Source organism: Balaenoptera musculus, chromosome 14, assembly GCF_009873245.2.
Source record: "Balaenoptera musculus isolate JJ_BM4_2016_0621 chromosome 14, mBalMus1.pri.v3, whole genome shotgun sequence".
In the NCBI taxonomy this organism is placed as follows: Eukaryota; Metazoa; Chordata; class Mammalia; order Artiodactyla; family Balaenopteridae; genus Balaenoptera; species Balaenoptera musculus.
In genome coordinates, this window is record NC_045798.1 from 65,763,179 (window position 1) to 65,779,930 (window position 16,752).

At 40.1% G+C, this 16,752-nt stretch overlaps 1 protein-coding gene and 4 non-coding genes across 6 annotated transcripts; all 5 read right to left on the bottom strand.

The window, feature by feature from the left end:
* Positions 1-768: 768 nt before the first annotated feature.
* On the bottom strand, positions 769-8,189 carry RPL17 (ribosomal protein L17). Of its 2 annotated transcripts, XM_036823099.1 has the most exons (8): positions 8,177-8,189; positions 4,636-4,644; positions 3,756-3,808; positions 3,622-3,662; positions 2,954-3,088; positions 2,601-2,699; positions 1,476-1,667; positions 769-847 (listed from the first exon to the last, which is right to left on the bottom strand). In XM_036823099.1, exons 3-8 carry the CDS (start codon positions 3,793-3,795, stop codon positions 800-802), a joined length of 555 nt encoding a protein of 184 aa, XP_036678994.1. In that variant the 5' UTR covers positions 3,796-3,808; positions 4,636-4,644; positions 8,177-8,189; the 3' UTR covers positions 769-799. The 2 variants fall into 2 exon arrangements, with proteins under 2 accessions (XP_036678994.1, XP_036678993.1); XM_036823098.1 differs by lacking the exons at positions 4,636-4,644; positions 8,177-8,189 and adding an exon at positions 4,353-4,624.
* On the bottom strand, positions 1,361-1,424 carry LOC118880455. Its single transcript, XR_005016321.1, has one exon. It is a non-coding gene; the product is annotated as a small nucleolar RNA SNORD58 (small nucleolar RNA).
* On the bottom strand, positions 2,788-2,852 carry LOC118880452. The gene has a single exon (XR_005016318.1). It is a non-coding gene; the product is annotated as a small nucleolar RNA SNORD58 (small nucleolar RNA).
* Positions 3,476-3,540, bottom strand: LOC118880453. Its single transcript, XR_005016319.1, has one exon. It is a non-coding gene; the product is annotated as a small nucleolar RNA SNORD58 (small nucleolar RNA).
* Positions 3,885-3,950, bottom strand: LOC118880454. Its single transcript, XR_005016320.1, has one exon. It is a non-coding gene; the product is annotated as a small nucleolar RNA SNORD58 (small nucleolar RNA).
* Positions 8,190-16,752: the final 8,563 nt, after the last annotated feature.

Consider the following 16,752-nt stretch of genomic DNA (forward strand, 5'->3'; position numbering starts at 1 on the left):
GAAATTAACATCGTCAGCTTTGAGCGGGTATTTTTACAAGAAATGGGTATACAACTTCCCTCCCACTAGGACAGCTATTATCAGCGACATCTAGGCGATGAAGAAATTCGAACCTTCATACACTGCTGGTCGCACTGTAAACGGCACTGCTTTAGGAGTCCTGCAGTTCCTCCCATGTTCATTAAAATTACCTTATGACCCTGGAATTCCACTCTTGGTGTACACCCAAGTGAAAGGAAAACATGCCCACAGAAGAACTTTTACAGTTCACAGCAACACTAATAGTAGCTAAAAGAAAAAAAGCCCCAAATGCCTGATTATTTATATGATGAACCACAGGTACATGCTACAACCCTGAAAAAGTCAAAGCCAGCGAGGAAGGTCACACTGTGATTTCATTTAAATGAATTGTCCAGAATAGGCAAATCTACAGTCAGAAATAGGTAAACAGTCACCTAGCACTGGATTGGGGGGAGGTGACAGCCAACCACTACCAAGGTTCCTCTTTGGGATCATGAGAAACTCTAAAATTCATTGTGCTGATGGATGCATAACTGAATATACTAAATGCTACTGAAGACTGTACAGTGTGTTAAATCTCAATAAAGTGGGTGGAAAAGAGATTCAGAAATTTCCCCATGTTCTAATTCCATCTTATGCAAAGCACCAACAGATGCAAAATAGCATGTTTTATGAAAACTCATTTGATCCATTTTGTGATGACACTTGAAATAGATTTACCAATTAAGACAACCAACACTCTGCTTTTACTTTTATTTGCATTTATTTTTTGCAGCATTTATTCCCGGGCCATAAGTTTTTGTTTCTTCAATTTCTTCTGGGATATCTGGGAAAAAGAAAAAAGCACTATTAAGATTCCAGAAGGCTGTATCTCAATGAAAGAGTAATCAGAAATTTCAACATAAAGGGAACAACATAAAGAGTCCTTTGGCATAGAGAAGTGGTATGGGGAGAAGGGGAGGCAGGAGGACATCAGAGTAGGCAGGAGAGTACCAAGACTGCAGGCAGGGTGCCCAGCTGGTAAGAACTAAGTGGCAGCAAGGATGGAGGATAATATTTAATGATAAAATCAATAGAAGACAAATCCATTAGGTGTGAAGAATCACTCCCAGGTTTCAGGCTTAAAGAACTAAATGTAATCAGATACTGAAAACAAGCTTATTGGGGGGCAGGGAGGAGAGCCCAGTTTTGGACATGTTGCATTTGAACTGGCTATGGACATCAGCAGATAATCACATGGTTTTAACAAACTGAACAATACAAAGTTACTATTCACTGTTAATCAAGAAACTAATGAGACATATGAAAGCCAAAATAAAATGGTTAGAAGAGGTTGCTGGTTGTTCAGAATAGTTTCCTTTCATGGTTATTCCAAAGGTGTCCTAAGTTAGTCATCACAGCAACCACAAATCTAACGTACCAAATGAAACTGAGCAGAGACTTAAGTAATTTACCTTTTTCTTCTGGGCAACCTCCTCTTCTGGTTTAGGAACAATCTGTTCTTTTTCAGTAAGGATCATCTCAATGTGGCAGGGAGAGCTCATGTATGGGTTGATCCGACCGTGAGCTCTGTATGTCCTGCGCCGCATCTTGGCGGCTTTGTTCACCTGGATATGCTCAATGACCAGAGAATCTACATCTAAGCCCTGGAACAAAATCAGGTAACATCTTTATCTTAATACCACAAACTGCATCATTCAAGTCCCTGCCTTAAAAAAATAGTTTGAAAGGCAATCCTTAGGACTTTAAATAGCATATTTGTTCAAGCAGTTTTTTTAACCTTTATTCTAAGTGTCCTTCCTTAAATCTAACTACCAAAACTCCGTGCTAAATGCACCAAGTTTGTAAGTGGCATTCATAAAGGGGTGGAGTTACAGGATCTGGTAGTGTCTGTGTCTATTTCTAAGCCTTGATGATAAATAGGATTTTGACAGCAAGGCTTAGCAGCTAGAAGGGCTACAGTTAAACAGACCCACATTAATTCCAGTTCTGACCCAGTTTTCCAAATGCAAAAGGGTAATGGATAATTCCTCAAACGGATAAACCTGTTTTGTTGACACAGGTTTTGTTCAGTTAAACACTGCTGTTTTAACTTCTAACTGAAATTTAATGTCTCTCAACTATGAATGTAGGCAACAAACCACATTAATCATTACTACGGCAATCACACTGGTTCCTTTGGAATAGTACATATTTTATTGTATTTAAAAATATCCTGTGAAGGGATTCACAAACCATAGTATAAAAAAGGTCCATGGCACAAGAAAGTTTACAAACCCTTGGTAAAATACTCAAGAAAAAAAAAGTGTTTCTTTTGCACGTACTGGGATTATAGGGGGGGAAATTCTAAAGACTTAAGCTTGAAGTAACTGCAGACCATGCTCCTGAAATGCTTTACAGACAAAAAATTTTGGTCTGTTGGAAACTGGAGGTAGAGATTTAAGAGAATTCTTTTAATGGAGAATTTAGCTACTTGAGAAAGCAAGACAATCAAGGAAATAAATCTGGACAAAAGCAACTTTAACTGAATAACAATCCAAGTTATATGTATAAAGTAAAGATGTTTATGGTTTGGGTACCTTAAGTTCAGCATTACTCTCTGCATTTTTGAGCATGTGCAGTAAAAATTCAGCACTCTTTTTGGGCCACCGACCCTGCGTCCAGCCCCACTGTTTGGCCTAAAAAAACAAAACCAGAGAGCACATTCGTCATTTCCCCCAATTTAAATCAATGTTACAAGATGAATTTATTTTAACCAACACCAAGGTTGCTCAGAAGATGTTTTTTTTCATGGTTAATCCAAAGGTGTCCTAAGACTGTCATCACAGCAACCAGAAAGAGCCTGATTAAAGGCAGATCTTGGCCATTCTTACTCCCTCCAATCACCTTCTCTAACAGTTTGTCTTTTTAAATGACACCTATGAATTCTCACCTGGGCACACCTACCAACTCCACCATTGTAACGACGGAACGGCACACACTGCTTCTTTAAAGTGACATCCTTCAGATACTTGGTGGCTTTTCGGATATGCATACCCTTAATGGCCTGGGCTGTTTCACGAGTGTTCTAAGTATAAATAATATAAGCTGTGAGTTAACCATACTATTTTTTAAAAATCACAAATTTTAAACATTAAATTCTAACATTTTCAACATGTCAACATTTATCAACAGCCAAAACCTTTCCATTATTAGGATGTGAGCTGATACGATGAAGAAAAAAAATCTGTGATTATCAGCCAAGGGAGGCTTGGTTTGAAGGTGGAAAAAAGTGAACCCTAAGCATGTTTATGCACTTTAATACGTTCTCCATCATCTTATAAACTACAATTACGTGTCCCACATCTTGATATGTACACTAGGTTCTCAAGTAGTTCTCTGGTAGTTTTACCCAATTCCACAAATCCTAAATCAAAGTGCTCATGATATACTGATGACCACGGACCAAAAGGTGGCTGCTCAGAATCGATTTATTTTCACGGTAAATCCAAAGGTGTCCTAAGAAATGCATCACCGCAGCTACCTTTTTAGAATGGTTAAAAAACACTCACTAGAACTCGTGAAACAACTCTTTTAGAGCATTAACTATGATTCACATACCTTAAAGTGAACACGAAGATTTGAACCTCTCGACTTGCATGCTAAGAAATACCAAAAAAAAAAAAAGGTTTGGTTAATTCTGGGCATCTTGTTGCCTCTTACTCCAAAATAAAAAATGTTCCGTGTTCACTTACATTTTGTGGGGTTTTCTGGGTCAAGTGAATAGCGAACCATTTTGAGAGGTCACCTGGAAACGAGCAAGTATAATTCTGTCAACATATTTACAGTAACTTACACAGTTTATGTACTAAACGCTGCCAGCAGCTGCTCAGAGAGTAGTTGTTTTCATGATTAATCCAAAGGTGTCCTAAGAAATGCCATCATCGCAGCCATCCTTCTATCCACTGTTTCTTCCCGTGTGCAACTACCAGTGACTACAGCAGTGCCGACACTACACTAGTGACACGGACATCATTCCTTTTACCCTCTGGAAGAAAACACAGCCTGTTTCAATCCAAGCCTGGATCCTTCAGACGAAAGTAACTCAACCCAACTACAACCCTCTACAGGCTCCCCCTACAGAAACCTCCTTTACTCACACAGCTTCACAAGTAATCCAGTCTTTTCTCCACACTTTCAATTACCCGCATGAAGCGCCGCTGAACTTGAACTCGAAACACTTCCGTTCAGCCACTGAATAAAAGCCTCGACCCGACTTGACTTTATTCACCCCCCCGCCAAATTTCTCTCGATGCGGCCACAAATGCGCTGCGTTCGCAGCCACCACTCACCCCGAAGACACTGGACCTCCGGAGTCGGGAACCACCACAGCCTGCCTGTACCCCCGGCCAGCCCCATTCCCAACCATCGCGCCCCGCTGAGGCCCGAGAGCACCGGGGCGCCAAGCGAGGGACTCCGACACGTCTCCCCGCACAGAACGCCGCTCTCAGGGAGAAATCAGTAGCCGCGAGAGTCCTCCTCCCGACGGTCTCGAAATCGGCACCGCCAAGGCCAGGATGGCAGCGATTAACCATAGGATTCCCCACTCGGAAGAGACGCCGAAGAAACACTCACCTCAGGCCGCTGACCGGAAAAGGAAGAGCGGAGGTTCACGGGAGAATTCATGAGAACTCGAAATCTCGCGAGATTTCCAGCCAAAGGAACGAGATTTGAAGAGGTCGGGGAGGGCGAAGGAGAAAGGGAGTGTGGAATATGTTTGACAAGATCTGAAAACGAATTGCCCCCTTAGGAACCGTCTCAAAATTCTTCTTTTTTTGTTTCCAGAAATAAAGTTATGGATTCTAAATATCAATCAATTAAAAACAGGTTTGTTCACAAACAGACTCAGAGACTTATAGAACGAACTTATGGTTACCAGGGAGAAAGGTGCGGGGGAGGGGGGGAAGGATAGTTAAGGAGTTCGGGATTGACCTGTACACACTGCTCTATTGAAAATGGATAACCACGACTTTCCTGGTGGCACAGTGGTTAAGACTCCACGCCCCCAATGCAGGGGGCCCGGGTTCGATGCCCGCTTGGGGAGCTGGATCCCACATGCTTGCCGCAACTAAGAAGTCCACATGCTGCAATGAAGAGACCGCATGCCGCAACTAAGACCCGGCTCAACCAAAATAAAATAAATATTGGAAAAAAAAAAAAGGGATAACCAACAAGGACCTACTTACTGTATAGCACAGGGGGCTTTGCTCAATATTATGTAACAACATAAATGGGAAAAGAACTGGAAAAAGAATAGATACATGTATAACTGAATCACTTTGCTATACACCTGAAACTAACACAATATTGTTAATCAACTATACTCCAGTATAAAATAAAAAGTTTAAAAAAAAAGGTTTGTAGTTCTAGGACAAGACCACCTAGACAAGACATTTATTTGTCAACATTTGTTAAGTTTGGTTATGTGATTATATGAAAATGATTTGTAAAGGGACAATTAGGAAGATGCAAAGGATGGGATGTAATTATGCTAATCAGAAAATTCTCAGTTTAAGACCATCACCCAATCAATTGTAAAGCAACCCTTGTGAAGGATGTAATAACAGAAGGGTATTGTTCAAGAATGGGGTCTGGTTTCCCCACTGCAACTTGTAGATCTTCATATGGGAAAGGATATCTGTTCCTTGAAAACAAAAATGCCAAGGGACATTTTCTTCCTCGCCAAGGTCATCTGTCTGGTTATTCCTTTACAGTCACTGGTGGTGTTAGCAGTTAGATTTAGGTCTTCCTTTTACGGCCTCTGTGATTTTCCTAGAAAACTTAAATGAACTCTTTAAATTGTATTTGATATACATATATTTCCTTCAATCTGTTTTTAATTCTTTATTTTAATTTTATTATATGTATTGTGCAGAAATTTTAATTATTAAAACAATAGTGTACTGCAAATAGGGGTAATCCTTAGCAATCAATTGATTTGTTCATTCATCCATTCAATGAATATTCATCAAGCACTTATATGCCTGCCGTTGTGCTAGATGCTATGCTCTAAGAGGTACTAGGAGAGTCTCAGCCGTCAAGGAACCCACAGTCTTAGAATGAGGGTAAGGACAGAGAGATAGGGAACTAGGAGGTGAACAGCCAATTAGAATACAGTGTGAACTTGCTAAAGTAGGGTGAGCACTTAAAGTAGGAAAGCCTCCCCTGAGTAGATGACATGCGGCTGCACCATGAATGACCAGGAGGAGCTAGCTGGCCATGGCAATACAGAAAGAGAAAAATAGCTATTATTGCCAGCAAGAAAATTCTGCTATGGGAACTGCAAGTGTTCGGATTCCTTTTGGGTGAGGGTGGGGCGAGGTAAGGCGGAGTGGCAAACCTGATCTGGAAGGAACCTGTTTGTCTGCCAAGGAGTTTTAAGTTTACCTTAAGGTCAATGAGGGACTTTTCAAAATGTTTAGACCCTTGGGGGATGGGTGAGGCGACTTGATCAGATTCACTTTTGAAAAAATCGCTCCCCAGGGAGACATTTGGGATGCCTCAGGGGCAAGACCAGAGGCTGGCAAAAGATGGTGGTGGCTTGAACTGATCAGGTTCAGTGTAATATTTTTACAAAGAGAATGGAGAGTGGTGGACGAATTCAAGAGATTTTGGTAAAAGTCACATGATTTCCTGATTGTAAGCTGTAAAAGTTGGTACTTTTGTACCTTGCCTGGAGTCAACTTCTTCTAAACTCCTGTGAATGTTCTTAATGGCAGCTAGAATGGTGAATACTTTTCAGAAGGTTTTCAATTGACTTTGCCCAGATCATCAGAGGAATCACTATCTATGGCAGCTATAGCCTTACGAAATGTATTTCTCAAATGATGAGACTTCAAAGCCAAAATTACCCCTTGATCCACGGGCTGCAGAATGGATGTTGTGTTAGCAGGCGTGAAAACAACATCAATTTTCTCGTACATTTTCATCAGAGCTCTTGGGTGACCAGGTACATTGCCAATGAGCAGTAATATTTCGAAATAAATCTTTTTTTCTGAGCAGTATGTCTCAACAGTGGGCTTAAAATACTCAGTAAGCCATGTTGTAAACAGATATGCTGTCATCCAGGCTTTGTTGTTCCATTTATAGAGCACAGGCTGAGTAGATTTAGCATAATTCCTGAGGGTCCTAGGATTTTCAGAATGGCAAATGAGCATTGGCTTAACTTCATATCACCAGCTCCATTAGCCCCTAACAAGTGTCATTCTGTCCTTTGAAGCTTTGAAGCCAGGCATTGACTTCTCCTCTCTAGCTATGAAAGTCCAAGATGACATCTACTTCCAATAGAAGCCTGTTTCATCTACCCTGAAAGTCTGTTGTTTAGTATAGCCACATTCATTAGTTATCTTAGCTAGATCCTCTGGATAACTTTTCTTCTGCTTCCTCACCTCTCTCAGCCTTCACAGAATTGAAGAGAGTTAGAGCTTTGTTCTGGATTAAGTTTTGACTTACGCGAATATTGTGGCTGGTTTGGTCTTCTGTCAACTATCCAGAGCACTAAAACTTTCTCCATACCAGCAATAGGCTGTTTCACTTTCTTATCATTGTGTGTTTACTGAGTAGCACTTCTAATTTCCTTCAAGAACCTACTCCGCAACCCCCCTCCACCCCATAACTCGGGCAACTGCTTGAGGCAAGAGGCTTAGCTTTTGACCTGTCTTGGTTTTCGGCATACTTTCCTCACAAAGTTTCATCATTTCTAGCTTTTGATTTAAAGTGAGGGATGTGTGACTCTTCCTTTCACTTGAATACTTAGAGGACTTTGCTTTTTTTTTTTAATTAAAAAAATTTTTTTTATTTTTTAATTTTTGGCTGCGCCTTGCAGCTTGTGGGATCTTAGTTCCCCAACCAGGAATTGAACCCGTGCCCTTGGCAGTGAAAGCATGGCATCCTAACCACTGGACCATCAGGGAATTCCCTAGAGGCCTTTGTTGAGTTATTAATTGGCCTCATCTCAATATTGTTGTGTCTCAGGGAATAGAGAGGTCCCAGAAGAGGGAGAGAGGTGGGAGAATGGCTGGGCAGTGGAACCGTCAGAGCCCACATATTTATTGATTAATTTTGCTGTCTTATATGGGCATAGCTCATGGCACCCCAAAATAATTACAATAGTAACATCGAAGAGCACAGATCACCATAACAAATATAATAATCATGAAAAAGTTGGGATTATTGCCAGAATTACCAAAACGAGACACGAAGTGAGCAAATGCTGTTGGAAAAATGGCGCTGATAGGCCTGCTCCATGCACGGTTGCTACAAACCTTCAATTTGTAAAAACCTTAAAATCTGGGAAGGGCAATAAAGTGAAGCGCAATAAAACAGGTTATGTCTGTGTAACAAAGGAAAACTAGCTTTATGAATGACACCTCCCAGAGGTATTGTGTATTGGATTGAGTGGAGGAACATGAATAGCTAAAGGAAGTAATTCATTCATAAGCATGTGGGGCAGTGTTTTTGAGGAGCAGTAGAGTTTGGAGATGGGCCAGAAGAGGATCTTTCCTGCCAACCTCAGAGGACACCACAGTTTGGAGCAGAATAAGGCCATTTGAGTAGTGGCAGTATACCCCTAATCCTCTCAGAGAACAGGAGGTTGGCAGGGGCCACTTCAGGAGGGCTGGTCAGGGTACATCGATCCGGACTTGGTGCTTGGAATTTGTTTTCATTGTCACAGAAAACCACTGAAGGGCTTTCAACAAGGAAGGGACATGATAAGATTTATGCTTTAAATAAACGACTCTGAGAGCTCTGTGGAGAGTAGACTGTGACGGGGCAATGGTGAGATCACTGAGAGGGAGGCAAAGGTTCTCGCAAGAGCTAATGACAGCTTAGACTAGGCTGGCCACAGAGGAGATGGTGAAGAGGAATCAGATTCAGGGGATCTTTTGGAAGCTGAGTCAATGGAACTTGCTAATGGATTGGATGTGGCAAGTGAGGGAAAGACAGTCATCAAGGATGGCTCCCAGATTTTGGCCTGAACTGCAGGAGGTACAAAATGCTGTGCCTGGAGGAGGAACAAGGAATAAAAAAGTAAGTATTCTATTTGGTCCGATCAAAAGCTTAAAAAAGTTTTAATTTATAAAATTTCAAAACACACAAAGGTAGAGGGAGAGCAATAGAGCAAACCTGTAGGTACTCACATTAAACTTCAATGGTAATCAATATTTTGTCTTCCTTGTTTTATGTATTTCTTCCTCCCTATCCAACTTTCACCACTTCCTCTCCCTTTTCTTACAGTATTTAAATCCCAAATATGGGGGCTTCCCTGGTGGCGCAGTGGTTGAGAATCTGCCTGCCAATGCAGGGGACACGGGTTCGAGCCCTGGTCTGGGAAGATCCCACATGCTGCGGAGCACCTGGGCCCGTGAGCCACAACTACTGAGCCTGCGCGTCTGGAGCCTGTGCTCCGCAACAAGAGAGGCCGCGATAGTGAGAGGCCCGCGCACCGCGATGAAGAGTGGCCCCCGCTTTCCGCAACTAGAGAAAGCCCTCGCACAGAAACGGAGACCCAACGCAGCCAAAAATATAAATAAATAAATTAAAAAAAAAATCCCAAATATGTTCTTTCATTTGTATGTACTTCAGTATGTATCTCTAGTGGTTAAGAATCTCCTTCCCCTCCCCTGCCCCTGCTCTCCCCCTTCCCCCTTCCTCTTCTCCTCTTCCTCTTTCTCCTCCTTCCCCTCCTTCCCCTTCTTCTCCTTCTTCTTTATCTTCTTCCTTTTCTTATAACCATTATACCATTATCATACCTAAAACAACAACAATAATTTCTTAATATACCTCATACCCTACTTTGTGATCAATTTCCTCTGTCTCAGAAAGGCTTTTACAGTCCGTTCAAGTCAGGATCCAGACAAGATCCAAATATTATGTTTGTGAGATATATCTCCTAAATCACTTTTAATCTATAACTATTTCTCTTTTTCATATTCTCTTTTCAATCCCCCCACTCTCCACCCCATTCCACTTACTTGTTGCAAAGACTAGATCACTTGCCTTATAGAATTTCCCACACTTTAGATTTTGGCTAATTACATCCTCATGGTATCATTGAACATTTTCCTCTGTCTTTCAATTTTCCTGGAATTATACCTTGAAGCTTGATCAGATTCCTTTCAATTTGGGGGGCAAGAAAACTTCATAAGGGGTACTATGTATTTCCCATTACATCACATCAGGATAGACAAAATGTCATGATTGTCTCATTTTTACTGATATTAAGATGGATGAGTTCAGGAGATGTCAATCTGATCCCTTCATTAGAAAATCCCACATCAGCATTTTAAACAAATTAATTAATTAATCAATTAATTTTTGACTGCGTTGGGTCTTCGTTGCTGCATGCGGGCTTTCTCTAGTTGCAGCGAGCAGGGGCTACTCTTCGTTGCGGTGCGCAGACTTCTCATTGTGGTGGTTTTTCTTGTTGTGGAGCATGGGCTCTGGGCGCGAGGGCTTCAGTAGTTGCAGCTCACAGGCTCTAGAGCTCTAGAGCACAGGCTCAGTAGGTGTGGCGCATAGGCTCAGTTGCTCCACGGCATGTGGGATCTTCCTGGACCAGGGCTCGAACCTGTGTCCCCTGCATTGGCAGGCGGATTCTTAACCACTGTGCCGCCAGGGAAGTCCCCCACACCAGCTTTTTACCTAATGGCTTTAGCAGCTATTGAAATTCATTGCCTAGATGCATTATTTAATCTCATGTTAAAAAGTGGTGATTTTCCCCCCTAATTTTATCATTCCATTAACTTTTTTTTTTGGCTGTGCTGCACGGCTTGAGAGATCTTAGTAGTTCCCTGACCAGGGAATGAACCCTGGTCTGGGCAGTGAAAGTGCAGAGTCCTAACCACTGGACTGCCAGGGAATCCCCATTAGCATTTTTTAATTGGACTTGTGTAAAAAAGAATGTTCCCTCTTTCCAATATTTGAAATATATTTGACACAGGAAAGGCAGGATAAAACTTAATTTTCCCCTTTATTTATTGACTTTTAGAAAATTGAGCTCGTTCCCTAAGCAACTGCCAGAAATGGCTGATTAAGATTTTTTACAAATCAGCTTTATTGAGGTATACTTTATATACAATAAAATTCCCCCAATTTTAAGCATACAATTTATTAAGTTTTGACAGATATACGTGGTCATATAACTACCACCACAATCATGATCTAGAACACTTCCATCACCCCTCAAAACTCCCTTATGTCTCTGTTAAAAAAAAAAGGTAGTAGGCCCAAAATGGAGTCACTCGTGCTAAGTGACTCCCAGGTCAGCACACCAAAACTTAGTCTGTAACCTAATTGTAGTTTCAGATTCTTCCAGGAGTGGAATTATAAAATTCCAGTCTGGAATTTCCTGATTAACACTAGTGAGGTAATCTACATGATAGAACCCTGCCCTTCCCCCAATGGCAGGTGATCTTGCCTGAAATAATCCTTTCGTTTGTTTTTTACTTCCTTGTCCCACCCTCTCTGCCTTGAAAAACCTTCCATTTTGTACAGCTCCTCAGAGCACCTTTCTACTTGCTAGTTGGGATGCTGACAACTAATTAGATGATTTATTAAATGAATCAGTTAATAAAGCCAATGAACTCTTCAAATTTACTCGGTTAGGCTTTGTTTTTTAACATTTCTTTGGAACCAATCTCCTTCTCCCACCCATGGGACCTAACGACTACTGCTCTACTTTCTGTCGCTGTAGTATTGCCTTTTCCAGAATGCCATGTGAATCCTACAGTATGTAGTCTTTTATGTCTGGCTTCTTTCATGTAGCACAATGCTTTTGAGATTCATTTAGATTATTGCATGTATCAGTAAGTCATTCCTTTATTGTTGAATAGAATTCCATTGTACAGCTACCTCACAATTTGTTTACCAGTTCAGCAGTAGATGGACATTTCCGTTGTTTCATGTTTTGGGCTCTGATGAATGAACCTGTTGTAAACTTTTGAGTACAGGTTTTTGTATGGACATATGTTTTCACCTGTCTTGGATAGTTACCTAGGAGTGGAATTGCCTAGTTACAAGTTAAGTTTATGTTTAACTTTGTTTTTTCAAACACATAGACTTTTTTTAATTTACTTTTTTATAAAGCAGGTTCTTTTTAGTTATCCATTTTATACATATTAGTGTACACATGTCAATCCCAATCTCCCAATTCATCCCACCCCCACCCCCTGACACTTTCCCCCTTGGTGTCCATACGTTTGTTCTCTACATCTGTGTCTCCATTTCTGCCCTGCAAACCGGTTCATCTGTACCATTTTTCTAGGTTCCACATATTATGCGTTAATATATGATATATTTTTTTCTCTTTCTGACTTACTTTACTCTGTATGACACTCTCTAGATCCATCCATGTCTCTACAAATGACCCAATTTCGTTCATTTTTATGGCTAAGATTCCACTGTATATATGTACCACATCTTCTTTATCCATTCATCTGCCGAAGGGCGTTTAGGTTGCTTCCATGTCCTGGCTATTGTAAATAGTGCTGCAATGAACAATGAGGTGCAGGTTCTTTTTGAATTATGGTTTTCTTTGGGTATATGCCCAGTAATGGGGTTGCTGGGTCATATGGTAAATCTATGTTTAGTTTTTTAAGGAACCTCCATACTGTTCTCCATAGTGGCTATATCAATTTACATTCCCACCAACAGTGCAAGAGGGTTCCCTTTTCTCCACACCCTCTCCAGCATTTGTTGTTTGTAGATTTTCTGATGATGCCCATTCTGACCAGTGTGAGGTGATACCTCATTGAAGTTTTGATTTGCATTTCTCTAATAATTAGTGATGTTGAGCAGATGTTCATGTGCCTCTTGGCCATCTGTATGTCTTCTTTGGAGAAATGTCTATTTAGGTCTTCTGCCCAGTTGCTTTTTTAATATTGAGCTGCATGAGCTACCTGTATATTTTGGAGATTAATCCTTTGTCCGTTGCTTCGTCTGCAAATATTTTCTCCCATTCTGAGGGTTGTCTTTTGTCTTGTTTGTAGTTTCCTTTGCTTTGCAAAAGCTTTGAAGTTTCATTAGGTCCCATTTGTTTATTTTTGTTTTTATTTCCATTACTCTAGGAGGTGGATCAAAAAAGATCTTGCTGTGATTTATGTCAAAGAGTGTTCTTCCTATGTTTTCCTCTAAAGTTTTACAGTGTTTGGTTTTACATTTAGATCTCTAATCCATTTTGAGTTTATTTTTGTGTATGGTGTTAGGGAGTGTTCTAATTTCATCCTTTTACATGTAGTTGTCCAGTTTTCCCAGCACCACTTATTGAAGAGACTGTCTTTTCTCCATTGTATATCCTTGCCTCCTTTGTCATAGATTAGTTGACCATAGGTGTGTGGGTTTCTCTCTGGGCTTTCTATCCTGTTCCATTGATCTATATTTCTGTTTTTGTGCCAGTACCGTATTTTACTGTAGCTTTGTATTATAGTCTGAGTTCAGGGAGTCTGATTCCTCCCGCTCTGTTTTTTTCCCTCAAGACTGCTTTGGCTATTTGGGGTCTTTTGTGTCTCCATACAAATTTTAAGACTTTTTTGCTTTAGTTCTGTAAAAAATGCCTCTGGTAATTTGATAGGGATTGCATTGAATCTGTAGATTGCTTTGTGTAGTACAGACATTTTCACAATATTGATTCTTCCAATCCAAGAACATGGTATGTCTCTCCACCTATTTGTGTCATCTTTGATTTCTTTCATCAGTGTCTTATAGATTTCTGAGTACAGGTCTTTTACCTCCTTAGGTAGGTTTATTCCTAGATATTTTATTCTTTTTATTGCAATAGTCAATGGGATTGTTTCCTTAATTTCTCTTTCTGATTTTTGTTGTTAGTGTATAGGAATGCAAGAGATTTCTGTGCATTAATTTTGTATCCTGCAACTTTAACAAATTCATTGATTAGCTCTAGTAGTTTTCTGATGGCATCTTTAGGATTTTCTATGTATAGTATCATGTCATCAGCAAACAGTGACAGTTTCACTTCTTCTTTTCCAATTTGTATTCCGTTTATTTCTTTTTCTTCTCTGCTGTGGCTAGGACTTCCAAAACTATGTTGAATAATAGTGGTGAGAGTGGACATGCTTGTCTTTTTCCTGATCTCAGAGGAAATGCTTTCAGTTTTTCACCATTGAGAATGATGTTTGCTGTGGGTTTGTCGTATATGGCCTTTATTATGTTGATGTAGGTTCCCTCTATGCTTGCTTTCTGGAGGGTTTTTATCATAAATGGGTGTTGAATTTTGTCAAAAGCTTTTTCTCCATCTATTGAGATGATCATATGGTTTTTATTCTTCAATTTGTTAATATGGTGTATCACAATGATTGATTTACGTATACTGAAGAATCCTTACATCCCTGTGATAAATCCCACTTGATCATGGTGTACGATCCTTTTTTTTTTTTTTAATTAATTAATTTATATTTGGCTGTGTTTGGGTCTTCATTTCTGTGCAAGGGCTTTCTCTAGTTGCGGCAAGCGGGGGCCACTCTTCATCGCGGTGCGCGGGCCTCTCACTATCGTGGCCTCTCTTGTTGCGGAGCGTAGGCTCCAGACACGCAGGCTCAGTAGTTGTGGCTCACGGGCCCAGTTGCTCCGCGGCATGTGGGATCTTCCCAGACCAGGGCTCGAACCCGTGTCCCCTGCATTGGCAGGCGGATTCTCAACCACTGCGCCACCAGGGAAGCCAGTGTACGATCCTTTTAATGTGTTGTTGGATTCTGTTTGCTAGTATTTTGTTGAGGATTTTTGCATCTATATTCATCAGTGATATTAGTCTGTAATTTTCTTTTCTTGTAGTATCTTTGTCTGGTTTTGGTATCAGGGTGATGGTGGCCTCATAGAATGAGTTTGGGAGTGTTCCTTCCTCTGCAATTTTTTGGAAGAGTTTGAGAAGAATGGGTGTTAGCGCTTCTCTAAATGTTTGAAAGAATTCACCTGTGAAGCCATCTGGTCCTGGACTTCTGTTTGTTGGTAGATTTTTAACCACAGTTTCAATTGCATTACTTGTGATTGGTCTGTTCATATTTTCTATTTCTTCCTGGTTCAGTCTTGGAAGTTTTATCTTTCTAAGAATTTGTCCATTTCTTCCAGGTTGTCCATTTTATTGGCGTAGAGTTGCTTGCAGTAGTCTCTTATGATGTTTTGTATTTCTGTGGTGTCCGTTGTAACTTCTTTTTCATTTCTAATTTTATTGATTTGAGTCCTCTCCCTCTTTTTCTTGATGAGTCTGGCTAAAGGTTTATCAATTTTGTTTATCTTCTCAAAGAACCAGCTTTTAGTTTTATTCATCTTTGCTATTGTTTTCTTTATTTCTACTTCATTTACTTCTGCTCTCACCTTTATGATTTTTTCCTTCTACTAACTTTGGGTTTTGTTTGTTCTTCTTTCTCTTGTTCCTTTAGGTGTAAGGTTAGGTTGTTTATTTGAGATGTTTCTTGTTTCTTGAGGTAGGCTTGTATTGCTCTAAACTTCCCTCTTAGAACTGCTTTTGTTGCAACCCATAGGTTTTGGATCATCGTGTTTTCATTGTCATTTGTCTCTAGGTATTTTTTGATTTCCCCTTTGATTTTTTCAGTGATCTCTTGGTTATTTAGTAACGTATTTTTTAGCCTCCGTGTGTTTGTGATTTTTACATTTTTTCCCCTGTAATTGATTTCTAATCTCATAGCATTGTGATTGGAAAAGATGCTTGATATGATTTCAACTTTCTTAAATTCACTGAGACTTGATTTGTGACCCAATATGTGATCTATCCTGGAGAATGTTCCATGCGCACTTGAGAAGAAACTGTAATCTGCTGTTTTTGGATGGAATGTCCTGTAAATACCACTTAAATCTATCTGGTCTATTGTGTCATTTAAAGCTTCTGTTTCCTTATTTATTTTCATTTTGGATGATCTGTCCATTGGTGTAAGTGAGGTGTTAAAGTCCCCACTATTACTGTGTTATTGTCGATTTCCTCTTTTATAGCTGGTAGCAGTTCCCTTATGTATTGAGGTGCTCCTATGATGGGTGCATATATATTTATAATTGTTATATCTTCTTCTTGGATTGATCCCTTGATCATTATGTAGTGTCCGTCCTTGTCTCTTGTAACACTCTTTATTTTAAAGTCTATCTTGTCTGGTATGAGAATTGCTACTCCAGCTTTCTTTTGATTTCCATTTGCATGTAATATCTTTTTCCATCCCCTCACTTTCAGTCTGTATGTGTCCCTAGGTCTGAAGTGGGTCTCTTGTAGATGGCATATATACAGGTGTTGTTTTTGTATCCTTTCAGTGAGCCTGTGTCTTTTGGTTGGAGCATTTAATCCATTCACGTTTAAGGTAATTATTGATATGTATGTTCCTATTACCATTTTCTTAATTGTTTTGGGGGTTTTTTTGTAGGTCTTTTTCTTTTCTTGTGTTTTCCACCTAGAGAAGTTCCTTTAGCATTTGTTGTAGAGCTGGTTTGGTGGTGCTGAATTCTCTTAGCTTTTGCTTGTCTGTAAAGCTTTTGATTTCTCTGTTGAATCTGAATGAGATCCTTGCCAGGCAGAGTAATATTTGTTGTAGGTTCTTCCCTTTCATCACTTTAAATATATCATGACACTCCCTTCTGGCTTGTAGAGTTTCTGCTGAGGAATCAACTGTTAACCTCATGGGAGTTCCCTTGTATGTTATTTGTCATTTTTCCCTTGTTGCTTTCAATAATTTTTCT

Excerpts from the sequence above, each read along its gene's own strand:
- RPL17 (XM_036823099.1), bottom strand. The coding sequence starts at position 3,795 with ATGGTTCGCTATTCACTTGACCCAGAAAACCCCACAAAAT. Across the intron at positions 3,663-3,755 it reads CCCAGAAAACCCCACAAAAT|CATGCAAGTCGAGAGGTTCA; the intron begins GTAAGTGAACAC and ends GGTATTTCTTAG. Across the intron at positions 3,089-3,621 it reads ATCTTCGTGTTCACTTTAAG|AACACTCGTGAAACAGCCCA; the intron begins GTATGTGAATCA and ends ATTTATACTTAG.